The following is a 20,042-nucleotide window of genomic DNA, read 5'->3' on the forward strand; positions in this document are numbered from 1 at the left end:
TAAAAGAGCAACAGGAGCAAGCTCAGCTTACAGATGATTGTCAAACAAAGCAGAATCAAGAACTTAGGTGATCTTCACAGGGACTGGATTAAGGCTGGAGTCACTGGAGTAAGTGCCATCACACAGACTGAACCAAGGAAATGGACCGCAAGTGTGCTCAGAGTGTCAAGCCAATCCTGAACCACATATGTCATCAGCATCATACCAGGGCTAAGGAGAAAAAGAACTGGACCATTGCTCAGTCGGCCAAAGTTGTGTACTCAGATGAAAGTGAACTTAGCATTTCATTTGGAAATCAAGGTCCCAGGGTCTGGAGGAAGATTGGAGAGGCACAGAATCCAAGGTGCTTGAGGGTGCAGGGTTTTCAGTTTCCACAGTCAGTGATGGTTTGGGATGTCATGTCATCTGCTGCAGTTCATCCACCATGCTTTAACTAGTCTAGAGTCAACACTGTCAGCCCGTCATGCTTCCATCTGCTGAGAAGCTTTATAGAGATTCTGATTTCCTTTTCCAACAGGAGTTGGCACCTGCCCACAGTGAAGCCAGAACTACCAGAAACTGGTTTGCTGACCATGGTATTACTGTGTTTGACTGGCCAGCCAACTGGTCTAACCTGAACCCTGTGGAGAATCACTGAGGAAATGTTAAGAGGAAGATGAGAGGCCCCAGACTCATCAATACAGGCGAGCTGAAAGATGCTATCAGAACAACCTGGGCTTCATAACACCCCAGCAGTGCCACAGGCTGATCGGCTTCATGCAATGTAACATCCATGCAAAAGGAAACCTGACCAAGCACTGAATGCAAAAATGAACAGACTTTCTCTTAGGGTTGACACTTCTGTATTAGAAATCTTTTTTTTTTAATTGGTGTTTATTGATATTCAAACTTTTTGAGATATATGAGTTGTAAGCCGTAGCCCTCAAAAAAAAAAAAGATATGATAAAATATGATATTCTACTTTTATTCTACTCTACCCTACAGCTGACTTTTTAACAACATTGGATTTCAGTCTAAACAGCAAGTCAAGCTTCAATTAATTCAAACTTTGATTAAGTCCTATTAATCAGAAGTGGGTAAACAGAGTAAAACAAATTAACTGCAGAGTGGCTTAGTCAAAGCTCTGGATAAAGCCAAATGCCAACAAGAAGGTGTAAACAGGAAATTAATTTTTTTGAACAAGACGTGTTTGTAAGATCTTTTGTTCCTGGTGTTTAAAGATTACCCCCCAGTCTTATCCTTATCTTACAGATTACTGTACAGACAGTATTGTTAATGCATTGTTTTGGATCTCTCAAGGCCCCACTAAGCTTAGTGTTAGAGAGACTCTGATAGATCCCTTCTCAGGATTGATATAAGTGCAAAACAGCTACCTGGAAACTTTAAATAATTTGAAACATACTAAAAAGTACCCTGTCTTTGTAGGGTGTAAGATCTAGTTGGTGCCATAGCCAAAGCACCAGAGTAAGTTTGCTTAATAATGCCAAGAAGAAACTGTTGCAACCTGGCTGTACACTGCAAGTGAAGAAAAACAAGTGATGCAAATGCCCCATCAGATGGCTGGTCAACATGAATCTAATTCTGCTTAAGGTATCATCCTTTAAAAGGAAGTTTAACTAGTCTGCTACATTGTAATATTTTGCTACATACTTTGCATGAGGTGAATTAGAAAGAATGGAATGATTTTTTTTCTTCCAAGAAATCATTTCCTTATGGAGGTTAATGCTCAAAATTGCTGAAATTTTTTAATTAGTTAACTACTGTATCCTTAAAGTGCAACATTATTGACAAAGAAGGGGACTTTTTAGGACATCCCTACAAATGCATATCTCCCATCTAATCTAAAAGGAGGCATCATGGTGGCTAGGATAAGAAGCTCTTTCTATAACTTGCCTTCTCCCACTTTTATGTTGCCTCTGGTGTGAACCACTTCTGATGCAAAGACTTGAGTTTCTCCACAAGTATACCATCTTTTCACAGACTAATCCACTTCCTCATAACTCCTTTAGTTTCAATGCTTCTTTTAAAAGAAGCTTGTGAGGTCGCTTGTTTGTGCGACCTGAAAAAGGAAATGTATGAAGAATCTGTGGGGGGTGTCTGTGAGTAAACATGGAGTTAAGCCAAATTACAAAGTGATCTTTTGTGCTACTTTTGCAGTTGATTAACTGTTGTTGCTGCTGACTCAGAAAGACAGCGCACCGCTTGGGATTACTCCTCCAGATCAACACAAACTGCACACAAACATCACAATACAAAGTATTCAACACAAGAAGCAGAGAGGATCAATGTGTAGAAATGAGACTGACTTTAGAAAGAAAGAAAAGAGCTGTGACTCAAACTAAAACTCCTCCCTCTGCAGGGGCTGTTTGGGGAGAAATCTTCTTCTTTGACCTAAGTCGAGGCTCAGCAGCGAGGCTTAAAGATTTACTGATTGTTTTGGTGTTGTTTGACCCCGTCACAATGTAATGGAGGCAAACAGTGTCATAGGACTGTTGATTACATCGCCAACTGATTACTATAAAGAAGAACACTGATGCTTAAGAACATTTTCACAAAATGACTCGCAAAGAACCCAAAAAATGGTCTTTGCATACAATGTTATCAGACAAGAAGTACAGTTCAGTAAGTTTGCAGTTTAAATATTATAAGGCTCCCCTGCAGGTCAATAAGCACCAGTCCATTCCCTGCATCTGTTAAGTAATGCCTTCTAATGTAATTAAGAATGAGGAAAATGCTAATAAAATGTAAAACTTGAACATCTTAAAATGTTGATCAGGTTTAAAAGCAAACAAAACACTACAACAGGTTCTTCAGAATTAATTTCGCTGTTTATACGAGGGCTGAACATTTATGAAAAAAAAAAAAAATCTAAAAAAAAATCTATCCTTACCAAAATAAATAAAGAAGGATTTTTTGAAAACTGTCACTTGAATGTTACCGTGACAAACAGAGCACTAAGCATAGCAAAAAATAATCAAACTAGTATTTTCAGCTTAAGTAATTACTGAACCTTCTGCATTTTGAAAATTGCAGTAGGAGACATTGTAATGTCATCTAAATTTAGATTTACTGTTCAGCCTTAGTTTATACTATGAAATGCCTTTTCAAACAAGTAGCCAGTCATATCCTATGTACAATTTTCTAAAGTAAACAATAAGCATCTTCAGGAATCCTGATAACATTCCTGTTAAAATACTCTAACACATATTCTGCTACTATATACAGCATACTGCAGTTAAAAACTTTGTCTGCTCTGAGGCTGCCAAAAGATTCGCAAATATTGACAAAAACCATGATAAAATCAGCTAATAAGTAGCTTATAAAAAGGTCTTTTGATAAGAAATGCATGCATAGGCCTTTCTTTAGGGTTGCATCAGTGAAACAATTCTAATCTATGTTGATTTTTCGCAGCAGTGTCCCACTTTTTCTTCTCTCTTGGGTCCTGGGGGGCTTTGCTTTTCTCAGGTACATGTAGGGGGGCTCCAAGGAAAAATGATTGGGAAACACTGTCCTATTCTACCACCTCCAAAGCCCCCCAGACATCACGCTGCCTCCACCTTGTTTGACTGATGGTTTTTAGCACTGTTCTTGCATCTTCTCATCTGTTCTGCGTCTCACAAATGCTCTTTTGTTTGATCCAAAGACCTCAAACATGGACTCATCCATGCACAACACCTTTTTCTGGTCTTCCAGTGTCCAGTCTTTTTGCTCCCTTAGTAGTAAAATGGTTTTTAGCTGTGCAGCATGATTAACTGGGATTAGCAGCCATACTAGCAGATTAATGCAGAGGACTGACAGTTAATGATAACTGTTTGTGAACTGCATGAAAATGTTTTTCTTTGGAAAACAAAGAAATTTGCCAGTGATCCCAAACTTTTGACCGGTAGTCTATATATTGTATTTAAAAAGGGTAAAATATACTTAATCATTTGAAAAATTTCTAGGACTTTTGTAAGGCATCTGGCAATCCCCTCTCAGGGGGGAACCACTGTGTCAGAGGTCCAACATATGGGCAGTTTACACAGCAATGGAAACTGAGCTGTTTTTAAATGTTTACACTCTGGAACCTGTTTTCAAACCTTCCCATTATCAGGCACCCACATCCCTAATATGGTACCACTTTTGGCTGCAATCCTTGCTGTGTAAATGTGGCCTCACACAACTGTTTGAATGATGTCTGTTGGAATACAACAGTTCATTCTCATGCATCAGTATTGCTGTTGGTCTTCCAAAAACAACTGTTGTCAAAAAGAGCACCTACGTTTGCCATCATCCTACAGTCTGTATGGACTGCATTTGTGTAATGCATTTTATTGTCTTTAAGGTGAACACTTAATTTTGTTTTCTTCGTTTTTTTAGTGATCAATAATACGTAATGGGCCAATTGATTACATTTAGTATTGCCTACTTAATGAATAATCATGAGTTAAGAGGGTGGTTATGTGGATTGCAATAACTCTGTGTTAACTTGTTGAACAGGGTTTGCAACCCCAGATTGGGTAACATTGTGAATCATTCGCCCTATCCAACCCCTTAGCCGGGTACATTATCTTGAAACATTTGTCTTAAAATCACATCAACTTACTTTGCAAAAGATGAGATATTTCTACACTCATCTGGGATTGCCGATTCTGTAGCGAGACACACTTTCGCCACTCGGCTGCATGTCTTTGATTGCGATGTTGACATACGTTTGCCATGCTGCATCCTTTAGTTGCCACAGCTTTTAAACAAATATTGCAGCGTGCTGTGGTTTTTTCATGGTCCGAAACTGCAAACCTGAACCAGGTCCAAACAGCTGACGAAAATATACAGTTCTTATGGGCTGATCAAAGGATTTGCGCCGGTAGCCGTGCGTCTCTGATGACGGAGGGGGAGGGTGTAAACTACAGGAGAAATATCGGAAAATCTAGATTTTTATTTCTTAATTCGTCCTTAACAAAAATATCCGAATTAACAGATAAACCGATATTTCATACAGGCCTGGGTTTCCTGCATACACGGGGCGTGACCTAACAGCTAGTCAATCTGAGTCCCAGATCCTCAATGTTCTACCCATCTGTTACACCTGACTGACAACCACAAGCTGAATTTGTTGGTCCTAATACAAAGCAGATTATTTTAGCTTGTTAAATGGCAGAAAATGTATCAAATTTTGATAAAAGAATATATTCTTGGTTGATGCAAGAGGTGCAATTAATTCCATACATATGGAGATTTTATGGGAAAAACAGGACGTTCTTAGGGCAAGTAGACATCTTTTGTTCTAAAACCAACACTCAAATGTTGTAGATTATACATGTAAATTAAATGAGTAACCCATTTTTTTTTTAACTAGCGCAGATACACATTAAGCTTCAATGTCTCATAAATGTGTGAAACTGTGAGAATTTGAACTGAAAAATTGGGGTCTTATTTTTTTTCTTACTGATATCTCAGATCAGTATTAAAGCATAGGCTTTTGATTGTTACATTTTAAGTGGAAGTAAAGAATTATCATTGTTTAAAGCATCCTGACTGTAATTACTTGCCAATAATAGAGTAGTAATTGGTAGATGGAGATGTGTTGTGTATTTGAATATAGTCCATTCCAAGTGGACTGGAAATGCTATAAATCCTCAGATCTCCTGGCTGCGCGTGTGGTCTGCACTCAGATTAAAGCTCACGTGAATGTAGAGAAGATTTCTATCTTTTATTACCACTGTAATCATTTGACTTTGGTTCACCCTGCAGATAGAAATGACTTAATCTCCTTCATACAAATGATCTCAGGTGGAGTGAATGAAACCTTGTCATCACTAAGCCTCCCTCTGATGAAGGAGGAAGTGCTGAAGCGTACTTACATCAAATAATCTCTCTATGTACACCTCCTCGTTGACCTTCTCCCTCAGCATGTCCTGGGAATGTCTCACAAACGTCACATAACCGTCAGCTACGTCCATCCCTGGTTTCTGGAAAGTCAGGAAATGAGAAAATGGTGAACAATGTACTTATATAAATCATAGACTTTAAGTGTAATGTTGCAAGCAAACAGTCAAGATGTTAGTTATCAGGATTTTAAATCCTAAAAGGGATCTCAGAGTTACCAGTGAATACACATTTTATTTCATGTGACTGGTTAAAAACTTCCCTCCATGCTGGCATCATTCAATGTCAGATGCCATCTTGAAACAACCATAGCATCCAGTCTGCACAAGATGGTGTGCAAGTGCATATATGGCAAAGGGCTTCCGTATTTTATTGGTGTTTTGTTGAGCATATCATTCAAAAGTAATGACAGTTTTGTCCTCTTTCCCCCTAAAAAGTCACGTCTATTGCATCTGCATATTGTTAATTAACATAACTTCTTTACATAAAAACTGGTCATGATTGAGTTACTCTTGCACATCTTTATATCAATGGCAGTAGTTTACATCAGTGGAGCTTGCTGGTGGATAAAACTCATGCCAAAGGCTGGTCGAGAGAAGTGCAAAAACATCATCTCTGCGAAGGGAAGCTTTCAGCGGGGCTTTGTTCTTCTTTCATAAAAAGGCTGTCCAGTTCTAATAAAACTACACTATATAAACCCTGCCCATAGCAATTGCACTCATGCTGAAGCAGGTCAGGAGAAGAATAGCTTTCAGTGCTGCTCTTTGCTCTTTATTCCATAAATAAATGTGGTCTAGCCCTGAAAAGACTGCTGTTATACTATAGCTACATCCGAGCTAAAAGCTGCACCGTTGGCAACAATAGTTATTGGCTTCGAATACAACTAAACTCTGCCCATAGCTACTGCCTCAATCTCCTCAAATGGTTGGTTAGGTCCATCCTAAGACCTGGCACAGTTGTTTCAGACTGAAACGTTGCATGAGATGAAATCTGGCCAATCCATCTGCTTTTTAAGATGTTTCAGAATCTTTATTCAGCAGTAACTGCCCATTGTAGTCACGAATGGTGAAAAAGACCTTGAACCTGGTGTGCTCACCAGCCCTGATCTGCTTCTGGACAGGCATGATCTTAAGCACCTCATCTTTTAGACCAGATCTCAGGAAGAAGTCAATGCTCTCAGACTCCTTGATGGACAGAGTAAAGGTAGATCTCCTCTAGGGACTTGATATTCATGTCCTCAACAAGATAGCCGAGCTTGGTGACTGGAACCCATTCCTTATCCTCGCACCTGCCTCCCAGAGCCCCATGGCCCCAACCCCGACAACCTGCACCAAAACCTCTGTGGAAAACCTCCTCTACCACTGGCGTCGTCCACTATTTGGTTATCATTAATACAGGGAGCTACTTCAATTTAGTCTGTATATCAATGACATGCCCCCAGTTTGTCCAAAAGTTAATATGCAAATGTATGCTGATGATACAGTTACATACACTAGTGCTGCACAATAATCGCATTGTCAGTCTGTACATAACATAATCACATAAAAAGCTGCAGTTGTGTTTGTATTAAGTAGGACTTGAAAAGTAAACAGAAATACTTGCTGGAGGGCCTTTAAGTTTACAATAATGATACTTTATTGCACATTGAAGAAGTACCTTTATTTTCTATAAAGGGTTAAACTTTAAATTCTAGTTAGATATTGAGTTATTCTGAGAGCAGTATTTTTTAAAATATTCAGGTTTAATACATTTTTAAATTCTACTTGATATATTTTGAGCAGAGGCATACATACTTCAGAACTATCACTATCTGCATTTCCTTAATAACCAAGCCGGTAGATGTATAATACCATTTTTGAATTATTTTAAAATCGCAATTGCAATATTGCCTAGTATAACTGCATATTATTACTAAATCATGCTGCGCCAATCTACACCCATGACAAAACAAGGCAGCAGCTCTGCAGCTTTGAGCAAAGTACCATATTAGTTAGTTTGCTGTTGTTTGAAGGCCTTTCCCTACTGTGACAGGAAGTATGATCTCAGATTTTCTCAAACTTTGTTTGCACACTGATTTTAGTGTTTGGCCCATTAATATCTCTTTTGGAACAGGTTTGATTTTCTTAAAAGTTTGGGAAAGTTTACAATGAACAAGTTTGAAATAATCAGCAGGACTCTGAGGCTAATATCTACTGGGTTGGTTTATGGCTGGATCTGTAAAACCTTTAACCTTGCAAAGCAGATGGATACGCCTGTTTCCTTGTTTTTCACTGGCGAATCCATCTTGCAAGGTTTCCATCTGAACCATTTGGACCTGGTTAGAAAGTGACAGGACCAATCAGCGACGAGGGGCAATACTTTCAGGTGCAGCAGAGTCATGACGTAAACAAGCAGCAGCAAGAGCTAGTGCAGTTATGGAGGAAGAGATTAGCGTGGATACTGCTAAAGCGCCAGTTCTATCAGAACTTGACAACATTTCTCCATTAAAAGAAGAACAAAAAACAGCAGTGAGTTGTTTTCTTTTCAAAACGACAAAAGTCGAGTACTTACATGTCTATAGTCGCCATGTTTCGTGTTATTCCCCAGTAGCTGCGCACGCGCAGCTCGATAGCGGCTACATGACGTGTTTGTTGCTCTTATTGGCCCGTAGAGATGTGATAGACAGAACTTTCAACCAATCACACTCCGAGTTTTTTTCAAATCTTCAGCCTTTTCTCAAACGTTTCCTATTGAAGCTTTCCCAGATGGACGTGTCAAACAAATCCATCTGGCGTGTCAGGTTATAAAACCTTTAAATGATCAAAAATGTCTTAGATAAACATCATTACCGACCAATCCCAACCAAATTTCTCCTGAGACTGTCCGAAGGGATTAATCTGCCCAAATAAAAGTTTAACATTAGGAAACAAAAGTATTTCAAATAACTGAAGTAGTAGTTTTGTACTTTTTCAAATTTTGGTTGTAATTTGGAGAAAAGGAACATTTGTATCTTCAAATAGTGTTTAATTTACAAGGTTGCAGACTGGGTGCTGCGGGGCGATTGTGTTCTTCACTCAGCTCTTGTTAGAGAGTGGAGCTTGGCTGGGAATCAATCGTCACAGTCTGGGCATGTGCAAAGTGAACAGGGGCACTGGAGACAGTTGGGTTTGATGGGGAGAGCAGATTGTTAGAAGGCCTGCCATTCTGACATCTAAAATATTCACTGAGGACAACACATTTATTAAAGGCACTTCAATCCTCCATCTCTCATCAGCATATCCCGACATTTTAGAGCTACATTCCCTCTCTCTTTAAGCCTTTTGGCCTCAGTTTCTCTCGCCGAAAGATCCAAATCACCCCAAAAACTCTCAACTAACAGCTCCCAAACTTAGTTAACACATCTGCACCGATGCTAACAATGTGTAAATGAGAGTCTCTTTTCCAGTGAAACTCTAATTTTGTACATTAAGGACACAATTAGCATGCTGGGCTGGAAACTGCGACCCCTGCCAGCATACACAGTGCCTCGTCACATTCGCTGACAGGCCATTAATTTGAAATTTGGCATGTTGCTGGGGCCGAAGTGTTGGCAGCTAATACAGATCTGATGCGTACACACACACACCACCATCGCCACCCTAACAGCAGAGTGGGCATGTGTTGTAAAACATGGAGCCACAATGTGTACTGCATAAAGAGCGAGGCACGAGGCATGGCTGCCTGTCAGTGTCTGGCCACATGCATATGAATGGACATTGGATGTGGAAATAGGACCACTAAAACCATCTGGATTCTGTCTGAACATGTGAAAGCATGGTCAAATATTTGTGCATGGAAAAGAAACACACACAAACACACACTTGAATAACTTAGGGATGAAATTCATCCTCTTTGTGCCTTGAAACCACTTTAAATGTTTGATTTAGAGATTAAGTGCAACTATTTGTATCTTTAAAGGGTGAATGCCAAGTTAAATATGTTGTCGGTTGTTACTTTACACCAAAATAAACATACATAACCAGAAGTATTTACAAAAAAAGGCCAAACTTTTCAAAATTGCAGATTCAGGCTACTTGTTTTATTGTTCTGCAGAAAGGCTCTCCATCAAAAGAATAACAGCTTCCTATCTTGTTTGACTCAGTGCCCCTCTTATTGGATGGGATTTTTCACCTTTGTGACAACTTCTGTCTGCCTAAAGTAAGTCAAACTGGCTAGTCATAGACTGTTTTCAAGAAATGCTATCATCAAAAGGTACAAAATTTAATTTCTACAAGGCTGCTGTGTCCGTTTCTCTTACTATGCTCCAACAGTCACTGTTTATAGAGGTTTGTCATTGTGTAGAGCAGCTGATCTAAATTCACTGAAGGCGTTTTCACAACTCTAGTTCAGTTAATCTGGTCTGAATCAATTTGTTGAATTGTTGCATAATTATGTCAAGTTTGGTCCATGTTCACATTGGGACATTTACAAGTGGACTAAAACCTTTGGTGCGGGAGATGCTCTCTCTGATTGGTCAATTTCCTTCAGCTTAAGAAAACACCTTGAGTGTCTATAATGTATTCATCCCCTTAGAGGTTTTGCCCTTTTAGTGATTTGATAAATCAGTCATGGTCAGTATGATTTGGCTTTTTTTGGAAAAAAAAATCTTAATATCAAAGTGAAATCAGATTTCTATAAAATAATGTAAATTAAAAAAACAGTGCCTGCATAAATATTCACCCCTTCAACTCAGTATTTAGTAGATGCACTTTTGGCTGCAATCACAGCACTGAGTCTGTGTGATAGGTCTCAATCAGGCTTGCACATCCGGACACTGCAATTTTACTCCATTCTGCTTTGCAAAACTGCTCAAGCTCTGTCAGGCTGCACAGGGATCAGGCCTTTCAAATTCCAACCACAAATTCTCTATTGGATTAAGGTCTGGGCTTTGACCCAACCACGCCAGAACATTCACCTCAAGATTGTACTTCAGGATTTTCCTATATGTTGCAGGATTTATTTTACCTCCTACCTTGACAAGCCATGCTGCTGAGAAGTATCCCCACAGCACGATGCTGCCACCACCGTGCTTCACAGGGGATGTGTAGTGATGTTCAGTGTTTGGTGTCTGCCAAGCGTAGCGTCTTGTCTGATGGCCACAAAGCACCATTTTGGTCTCATCACACCAAAGACTCTTCTTCCCCTTGACCATGGAGTCTCTCACATGCCTTTGGTAAACTCTAGTCCAGATTTAATCTGAGTTTTATCCAAAAGTAGTTTTCTCTTTGCCACTCTCCCACAAAGCTTTGACTGGTGAAGAACCTGTGCAACAGTTGTTGTATGCAGAGTCTCTCCCATCTCAGCTGCTGAAGCTTGTAACTTCTTCAGAGTAGTCAAAGGTGTCTTGGTGGCCTCTCTCACTGGTCTCCTTTTTGCACAGTCACTCAGTTTGTGAGGACAGTCTGATCTAGGCAGATTTACACATGTGCCATATTCTTTTCATTTCTTGATGATGAATTTAACTGAACTCTGGGGGATGTTCAGAGGCTTGGAAATGTTTTTGTATCCATTCCCTGACTTACACTTTTCATTAACCTTTTCTCTGAGTTGCTTGGGGTGTTCTTTTGTCTTGATGTTGTAATGGTTGCAAGGAATATGGATTAACCAGTCACTGAACCTTCTGGACACAGTTGTCTTTATACTACGGTGACTTGAGACACATTCACTGCAATCAGATGATCCTAATTTCACTTATTGTGATACTAATAGCACCACTTAGTTGGACCTCTGTTGAATTAGATCCGTCATTTAAAAGGGGTTGAATATTTATGCAGTCATTATTTTACATATTTTTGTTTAACTGACATTAATTTTGGAATTCTGTTATCAAACTGACATTAACGAGGCTTTTTCTGTATCTTTTTTGTCATAAAAGCAACATTATATTGACCATGACTGATTTAAAAAATCAGTAAGAGTAAAACCCAAATACAAATTAACCTTGAAATGCCATTTTCTCCTCAAAATACCTGAAAAAACTTCTCTTATAAATTTGTAACTTTATTTTGTGGGATACTATATTTATTATGATGGCAGATCTTTCCTAAGTATACACACAAAATGTGATAAAGAGAATAATAAACAGGTCTCACTTACAGGTACATCCACATACTTTGAGGCAGCTTTCACCTGAAATAAAGAAAAAAGAGAAGTTATGTTTCAGTTTTGAAAGTGTCCCCCCTTAAGAGACTGACCGAAATATTTAGATAGAGGAATTCAATAGAGGTCAAACTGTATCAAAATTAGCGAGAAAGTTGGCCATGAAAATAAACAAGAACTGAAATAAAAAATGTATAACATACATAACATTTTTCTTCCTGCTGAAAACACTCAAACAGTAAGGAAATCCCTGTCATATAAAGAATAACATTCTGATGTTTATAACGGTTGAATGACAGTTACATGGAAGCTTATGTAAATCTGATACTCACTGTGAAAGATAAGAAGGAAGAGAAGAGCGTCCCTTCATCGTATCTGGAGAGTTTTGCTAATACGCTCTCTAAAATGACCACAAACTGAAAAAGAGAAAAGAAGCGGAAGTAAGAGGAAGTCAGAAGACTTCATTTATGGAGGAAAATACAGTGAATGTAGCTCTGTGCTGTCAAAAGACTAAAAATGTAAAAGAAACAGAAATTAATGTTCATTTGCAGAAATGAAATTCACATTTTTCAGACCACTGCTCCCTTTTCCAGCTACAGAAATTCTGATGATTTTAACATAGAAATAAAAGTCTATATTCTGATCTTGTTTGGGTCTCGTTATGGTCCGCCTGTTCAATCCATGTTTTCTTGCACTTACTGTTTAATCTCTGAGGTAGTTATGTATTCTTTTGTGGTTGCTCAAAGTTTATTCAGCAATTTTCATGTTTTGTGGTAGTTTTCTTTTTCATTATGGTCCAGTTCTCTGGAATTCATTACTACAACAACTAAAAGGAGTTCTTTTTATGTTATTTTACCTTCTTTGTGGCCCTTTGACTCTTTTCGTGTTTGCTTTGTGTCTCTGAGTGTGATGGTCCACATTTGGTGTTTGTTTGTGATTCGTTTGAACAGTTCTTGCAGCCTTCTGAGTCTCTTTGAGTCCGTTTGTGATTATGTCTTTGCTTTTGGCAAACGTGGTCATTCACAAACTGACATATCCTCAGAGTGCCTTAGTAAATGAGCAAACTTCAGCTACTCAGAGATTTTTGAGCCTGACACTAGTTTATAGGTCACCAGAATGTGCAGATTATGCATGGATTACATTTTTAACTTGCACAATTTTCCTGTAAGCACATGTCATAAAAATATTTAAAATCTCTGCAGTAAAGAAGGTGGCAATCTTGATCAAGATACTTTTTGTCCACTGCATCCTCATGTATGTCCGAGCACTTCTAGTTTAACTGGCTTAAACTTCACCATAAATAATTATTTGTACCTTGGCTACCAGCAGTGTTATCATCTCCCTCACAGTCTCTTCAATGAGATTGTCAATCTGGGAATGGTATTGTCTCTACAGAGGAAGAAAAAGAAGACAATGTTTATCTTATTCATGCAAGGGAAAGGGAAAAGAGAACAATAGCTTCATGAATTCACATCCACAAGATATCACAAAGGATTTTTGGAAAAATACAAACACATTTCCTGTAATCAAAACCAAAACTATAGAAAAGAAACAGGCTTAGCTTGTTGTTTAAACATAAAAAGTTAGTGTTCAGATGGCTTTTAAATTTGAAGATGACTCAACTTGAAATAATACATTGAGATAACTTTGTATATTCATTTAAGACTAAAGAGCTGGCCTAGTTGAGCTTAAGTCCTTCCTCTCCACACCTGGTGTTGAACCAGCACAATCCTAGTCACCAGGGCCTGGATTAACCTCGCACTAAGAAATGATTTCATTTAGCTCTATCATAATTACACATTTATGTTTGTGTAAACTGTATAAATAGATGTATCATTTTGACTCATGTTCATTACAATTACTTACTTCTGTAAGCTGGAAACTTAAAGTTTTTATTTGAAAGATAAATATGAAACCATAAAGCTAACAAGTGACTGTGTGGTGCAGTGGTTACTACCAGTGTCTGACAACTAGGAATTCTCTGGTTCAGTGCACTGGTAAAAATATCCAGCCAGATCTACTTGATAAATAATCAAGTTCTAATCAGAGAATGTGGCATTTAAGGGGTTAAAATTTGAAAAAGAATGAATATCTGCTATGTATGTTGAGAGCTGACATTACTAATAGTAGTCATAATAAATTGAAATGATATATTAATACATAAAATTTCTATGGCAGCCTTTATTGGGGGGTATTTTTTACCATTAGGGTATCACATTTATTTAAGGGATAGACAAGGGTTAAAAGAACCTAGGGAACTTTTTGCATATCTTTTATGTAGATCAATCTTCATAAAAACGACCCTTTTGTTATTGTTCATTAACAAAAAAATCCAGCAACATTAAACTACATTTTTGAGTGAATCAAGTCTTTGTTTAAATAAGTTTACTTATTTCTTTGAAATAAATGTAACATCAAGTAAAACCTACTTAGTTTAATAGTGTAGATCAGGGGTCATCAACTACAGCTGTCTAAGGTCCAGCTTATGTTTATAAGACTGTGAGGGCCAGTGCGTTAAATTAACTAAATAAAAGGAACATTTTTGTCTAAATAATTTCATTTTTTGGAAATTTACCTTATTTTTAGCCTTTACCAGTGAACTCATTCCCCATTCACACAGTTAAATCGCTATACTGCTGCAGGCCACAAGGGGGCGATTGAGATATTTAAGGCACATTTTTCTGGGGCTGCCATGTAGAATCTGCATTGGTGAAAAATACATGAAGGAAAAAGATATTTAGTTTTAATTCTCAGGAAGTGAAAAATAAAGTTTATGCATCGTATTTGCTAATAATGGTTAAAAATACTTGGATTTTTTGCAAGACTGATCAAATATTGAGCCAGTCTTATACAAAAAGTTGAACTGAATTTAATCAAACTTCTAGGGGCGGGATGGGAATCTGTGGGCGGCCTAATGTAGCCCCCGGGCCTCCAGTTGATAATCAGTGGTGTAAATTAACAAAAACTGGACTTAATTTCAAATCCTTTTTATTTTTGTCACACTGGAGGAATTCATTAGAAGCATCTTTTACTATACGAGTAATAGAAACATCCATATTCAATATCAACACTTCTTGCCTCATTAATGAGGTTATTATAGAACACCCAGGTTTCCCATCAAAAATTGAAACAGTCACATATTGTCCTTTGTCGTTATCATCGTATTGTCAGGAAGTGCTCACTTCACTCATGGTGTAAAAATGTTTCACATTAAAAACAACAAAAATCTACCAGATACTCAAACAAAGAAATCCCCTCAGTGATCTCTGTACAACAGGCAACATCTTAACTGTCCAGAACACATTTAAACACATATAAACACTCTGCCCAAGGGCATCATGGGAAAACTGCCTACATGTCCCCAGATTTGAAATCTATCATGTTCATCCACCATCACTGCCATGTCCTTGGTCAACAGATCAGTAATCCCTGATTGTCTGAAATGCTCTATCACCAATTTGAAAATACTCACAATGCAGCACAGGGGACATCAACAGTTCATGGGTAATGTAGTTTTTTTGTGTTTTGAAAAACAGAATTGAACAGAGTAAAGATAAGATTGGGTGTTGTTATGGATGAATGAAGGAAGACTGGCTTACATTAACTAAATTATTCCTGTTCAGGAAAAAAAAATCACACTGTCTTGTGTTTTTAACAAAAAAAAAAGGCTTCAAATGTAGGTGTATTTATGTAAGACTAAAAACATGCAGGAAGGAAGCTAGGAGAGCTTTATAGTTTTGAATAAATAAACAAATTCATCTCAACTTATCATTTCAAGTTTAGTCAACATTACATGTTTAGGTCTGAATACTCACCTTTTTAACGGAAAACAAAAATCACAGCTCTTGGCTGAACAATAAAGTAACTTCGTTTTGCTAAATACTTTTTTCTGTTACCATGAAAATAAGGAAGATGGAGATAGTTAATCTAATATTAACAAGTGTTTTAACGTTACATATTGACAACTTCACAAACATGACAATGTAAAGGACAACAGAGGGAATTTTAGGCATGACATGGCATAAGATTAATCTTCTGGCTTTGTCTGCCTCATCTCATAACTCCTTCCCATTAATTCCCTCTTTTAGACTAACCTCAAATGTGTAGATTACTTTGGATTGTGATGTTGCAAAAGAAGGTTAATTTTTGGCACCTATTAGAACCTAGATCTTTGGATTGGCAAAAGAGCTGCAGTGTATGTGTGTGTGTGTGTGTGTGTATATATATATATATATATATATATATATATATATATATATATATATATATACACACATATAATGCAAAGAGAGGGGGAATTAATATAATCTGTCATGACATTGCCCTTTACATGCAACATTAAAGCTCCTATTCATGTGCAGAAAAAGTAGAGAAAATAGTATTATCTTGCATCTAAAAAAGGGTTGAATTTTAAATATTTACCCTTCAGAAAAAGAAACAACGCATTCTTAAAACTAAATGATTAAATGCCGTAAAAAACAAAATAATTCTTTTGTGGTGACCGCCCGCACACAATCTTTAATTGACCTATTTCTGTGTATAATGTCAATAAAAACAGTCATGCTACTATCACCTGCTACCACTTAAACCACTTCCTGGCTGATTTTTTTTTTTAAGCTTTTATAAACTTCTCCAGTCTTATTTTACCACTTTACCAACTATTTTGGAATGTGCTGCAGGCATCAAATATGGTATGTGTATGTATTTCTCCCAAAACAATCAAGTTTATGGTTGTTTTTGAAATATCTTGTCTTGAATTATCTTGAATCTTGTCTTTGTTCTTTATTTCATTGACCAGGGGTCGAAAATGATTTGGAAAGCACTGTTTTAGTCACATTTTACATCACATCCTGACTATTTCTGAATTGGGTTTGTGGGTTTAAATTTTTTATTTTGAGAAAATGGTCCTATTAAGATGCAAGTATCAAAAGGTTAGTGAAAAACTGAAAACACAGCACTCCTTCCTATGAGGAAGTATTGATGTAGCCATTAAAGGGAGTAAAAAGAATGAAGAATTTTCACTACCTGTTTAATTTTACGTAATAAAAATGAATTTTCACATTACATCAAACATCTTTCTGCTGTCAAAGTTATCAAATTAAGTTCTTGTTTAAAAATTAGATAATTTCGTTAGTAAATTGCATCATGGCTGCATCATAAATCAGTAAAAGACACATCTTTGGCCTTATTTTTGTTTATTGCTTTTTAATAATTTTAGAGATCCCTGAGTTTCCCCCATAACGCCAAGCCCGGAGACGGACTGATTATTTGTGCTAAAGAGCGGCTGTCATGGAAACTCAGAGAGAGTACGACTGCGAGGACTCCTTTTGTTCAGCCTTGTAACACCAGCAGAAAGAGCGAAGGACTTTGCAATAATTAATTCATTGTCAGAGATTGGTATCAGTCTCAAGATTCTGCGAAGTCTGAGATGTCTCACTTCTAGCCCATGTATATTCAATACTATTTACACATATGCTAATGAAATCCAAACAATTCAAGTGAAGGAATACAGACAGGGAAAGCTGATGGCTAATTATACATTTGGGAATCAGAGGGTGAGAGTTCCATTGAATTAATACACACTTACCCATTCTCTAACAAACTTTCACAAGACAGATAGGAGGAAAAAATACAGAAAAAAAGAAAAGATAGAGGTGACATGGCAAGTGTAAAATTATGTGAATAAAACAAATGAAATAAGAGACAAAGAAATAAGAACAGATGTGGCTGAGAGAAATAAAAGTGCTGGCCTTTAACTGAGAAAAACATTTAGGACAGAAGTGACACATATTCACATTTATAGATCTCTAAAAATGTTTGACCTTTATTTACATTTATATTGAAGCAGAGGAGATGAATGAGGAGTCTAGACTTTAAAATGAGATAATTTTGGCCAAACAGGGCTCTAAATTTTAAAATATAAAGTAACTGAGACAATTCTTTAGTTTTCTTTACCTCCTGCCCCAGGTCCATGGCACACAGCTTGGCTGACTGGGCTTTGGCATCCACCATGACGTTGAACATGGTGCAGATGGACTGCGGCACGCGGAAGTCTGTGGTCCTGCTGCTCTTCTGTAGCTTGGCCTCGAACGCCGCCCGTGTCCTTTAGAGGGGACAGGAAAAGTACAGGCTGTGACCAAGATTATGAAATAATTAAAATACTGTTCACAACTGCTTTTAAAACTATATCCACACCGGAAGTTATGTAACGCTGGTTTAAAGCTTCAACATGCTGCCAGGAAGTAAAGTTAAGGAAAGAAATTTTAGAGGCTTGGTTTGTGTGAGTGATTTAGTTTAGAAAATAGAGTTGTCAGCACTGAAAACTTAATCAAAATGCAATTAAGGTCTAAATTTGTGTACTTCAACTATTGTTATGGGTTAACGGCTGAAAACTATTCTGTGTACTGTCTCCCTGTTCCAACAGTGATGTAAGTAAGGTACAACCACTCCTTTAAACTTCTATATTCCAGATTAGGAAACTCACAGACAGCTCAGTGTACGAATCTGAAGTATATAAAATCCTGTGGTATAAAACATTTCATTTTTACTTTTTCCTTAAACCATTATATTCACTTTCTTTTAATAGCATGTAACATTTTTGCTCTGGATCTAACAGGAGGTCTTTATTTTCTTTCAAAATAAAAGTGGATGTTTTGCTGACTGAAGCCCTACACCTGGGTCTGTATGTCACTGAGTGACTGGCTGTATAACTGAGTGATGATACTTTTAGAGCCATACAGAGGTGCGTCAGCAGAGGAGTAGTGACATCTAATGGTGATTTATAGAGCATAGTGGACCTCCCCTAACACCATGCTCTGCTAACCTTATAAACCAGATGGATTTGCCAGACTCCATGACTGTCATCAGGCAAATTGGAGAAAAGCGTCTGCTAAATGACATTGTAATATTGTAACATTGTAAATCCATCTTAAAAAGCTCCAATCCATACCATACATACATTTCTTTTAAAAGATTTATTTTTTGGCTATTCATGCCTTTATTGAGAGAGGAGAACAGTGGATAGAATTGGACACATGGATGAGAGAGCTGGGGAGAGACGTGCAGGAATATGCCATAAGCCAGATTTGAACCCAGGCCGACCGTGTACATGGGGCATGCCTTGAACCACAAGTCCACCTGCACCCGAGCTGAGAGTCAGTTTTACGAGAACTGGACAACTTTTCTGTATGAAATACAGAATAAAAACAACACTAACAACTCTTCATGATGTGAAACATGTTTCTGCTCTTGTGCTGACCTGCTTTAGCATGAGTTTGTGAGAGATAAGGGGAAAGGGTGCATTGTTGTGTGAGTGGTTCTATACAATGACTGCTGTTGGAGTGATTAGCTCAGACTTAGCCACAGCAGCAGTTTTATCAGAAATTGACAACATTTCCTAATTAAAACAAGGCCAGAGGGCCTTGAGATGTTTTCAATCTTCTCCGGATCTGCTTCAGCATGGGTTTGCGATCGTTACTGGTGGGGTATGCTGGTGTATCCAATGGCTGCTGCAGTGGTAACTGTTGGTTTGGATGTAGCTATAGGAAAATGGCCAGTTTAACCAGAACTGGACCACCTTTCTTTTTATTACAAGAGCAAAGAGCCACACAGAAAGCTTTTCTTGGCAAAGAAGACAGTTTTGCACATCTCCCCGCCATCCTTGGTATCAGTTTAATTCACCAAGAAGCTCCGCCATTAACAATCTATGGCACTAGTAACCTGTCAGCTCAAGAGAAGAAGATATGTACTTTATCATTTTGTCTTGTTGCTCTGATTGGCCTGTCATGAATGTGACAGACAGAACGTCCCTCCAATCACCTTTCGGGAATTTTTTGAGAAGTCCTGCCCTTCCCAAATGCTTTCTTTGGGAGTATTCCTAGATGGGCCTGGACTAAATTTACCTAAAAGTGCACTTCCACATTCTGGCTGGAAACGCTCCCAGAATGCACCAAGATCCCAAGAGTTTACTCCTGGCAGTGCATTTTAAAGTGTATTTTTCCCTTTTTCTGAGAAATGTATAAATGAAAGGAAAATGTTGGTCTTCTGTTTAGTTATTA

At 37.8% G+C, this 20,042-nt stretch overlaps 1 protein-coding gene across 3 annotated transcripts in view; it reads right to left on the reverse strand.

Moving 5' to 3' along the window:
- Positions 1 to 20,042, reverse strand: part of cadpsa (Ca2+-dependent activator protein for secretion a) — a 297,442-nt gene that overhangs the window by 38,583 nt on the left and 238,817 nt on the right. For all 3 annotated transcript variants that reach the window (XM_041783235.1, XM_041783234.1, XM_041783236.1), the window contains 5 exons: positions 17,941 to 18,088; positions 13,300 to 13,374; positions 12,318 to 12,401; positions 11,983 to 12,015; positions 5,844 to 5,951 (listed from right to left, as the gene is read on the reverse strand). In XM_041783235.1, coding sequence (XP_041639169.1) covers positions 5,844 to 5,951; positions 11,983 to 12,015; positions 12,318 to 12,401; positions 13,300 to 13,374; positions 17,941 to 18,088 — 448 coding nt within the window. The remainder of the gene's footprint in view (positions 1 to 5,843; positions 5,952 to 11,982; positions 12,016 to 12,317; positions 12,402 to 13,299; positions 13,375 to 17,940; positions 18,089 to 20,042) is intronic.

This window comes from Cheilinus undulatus, linkage group 3 (genome assembly GCF_018320785.1).
Source record: "Cheilinus undulatus linkage group 3, ASM1832078v1, whole genome shotgun sequence".
Lineage (NCBI taxonomy): Eukaryota > Metazoa > Chordata > Actinopteri > Labriformes > Labridae > Cheilinus > Cheilinus undulatus.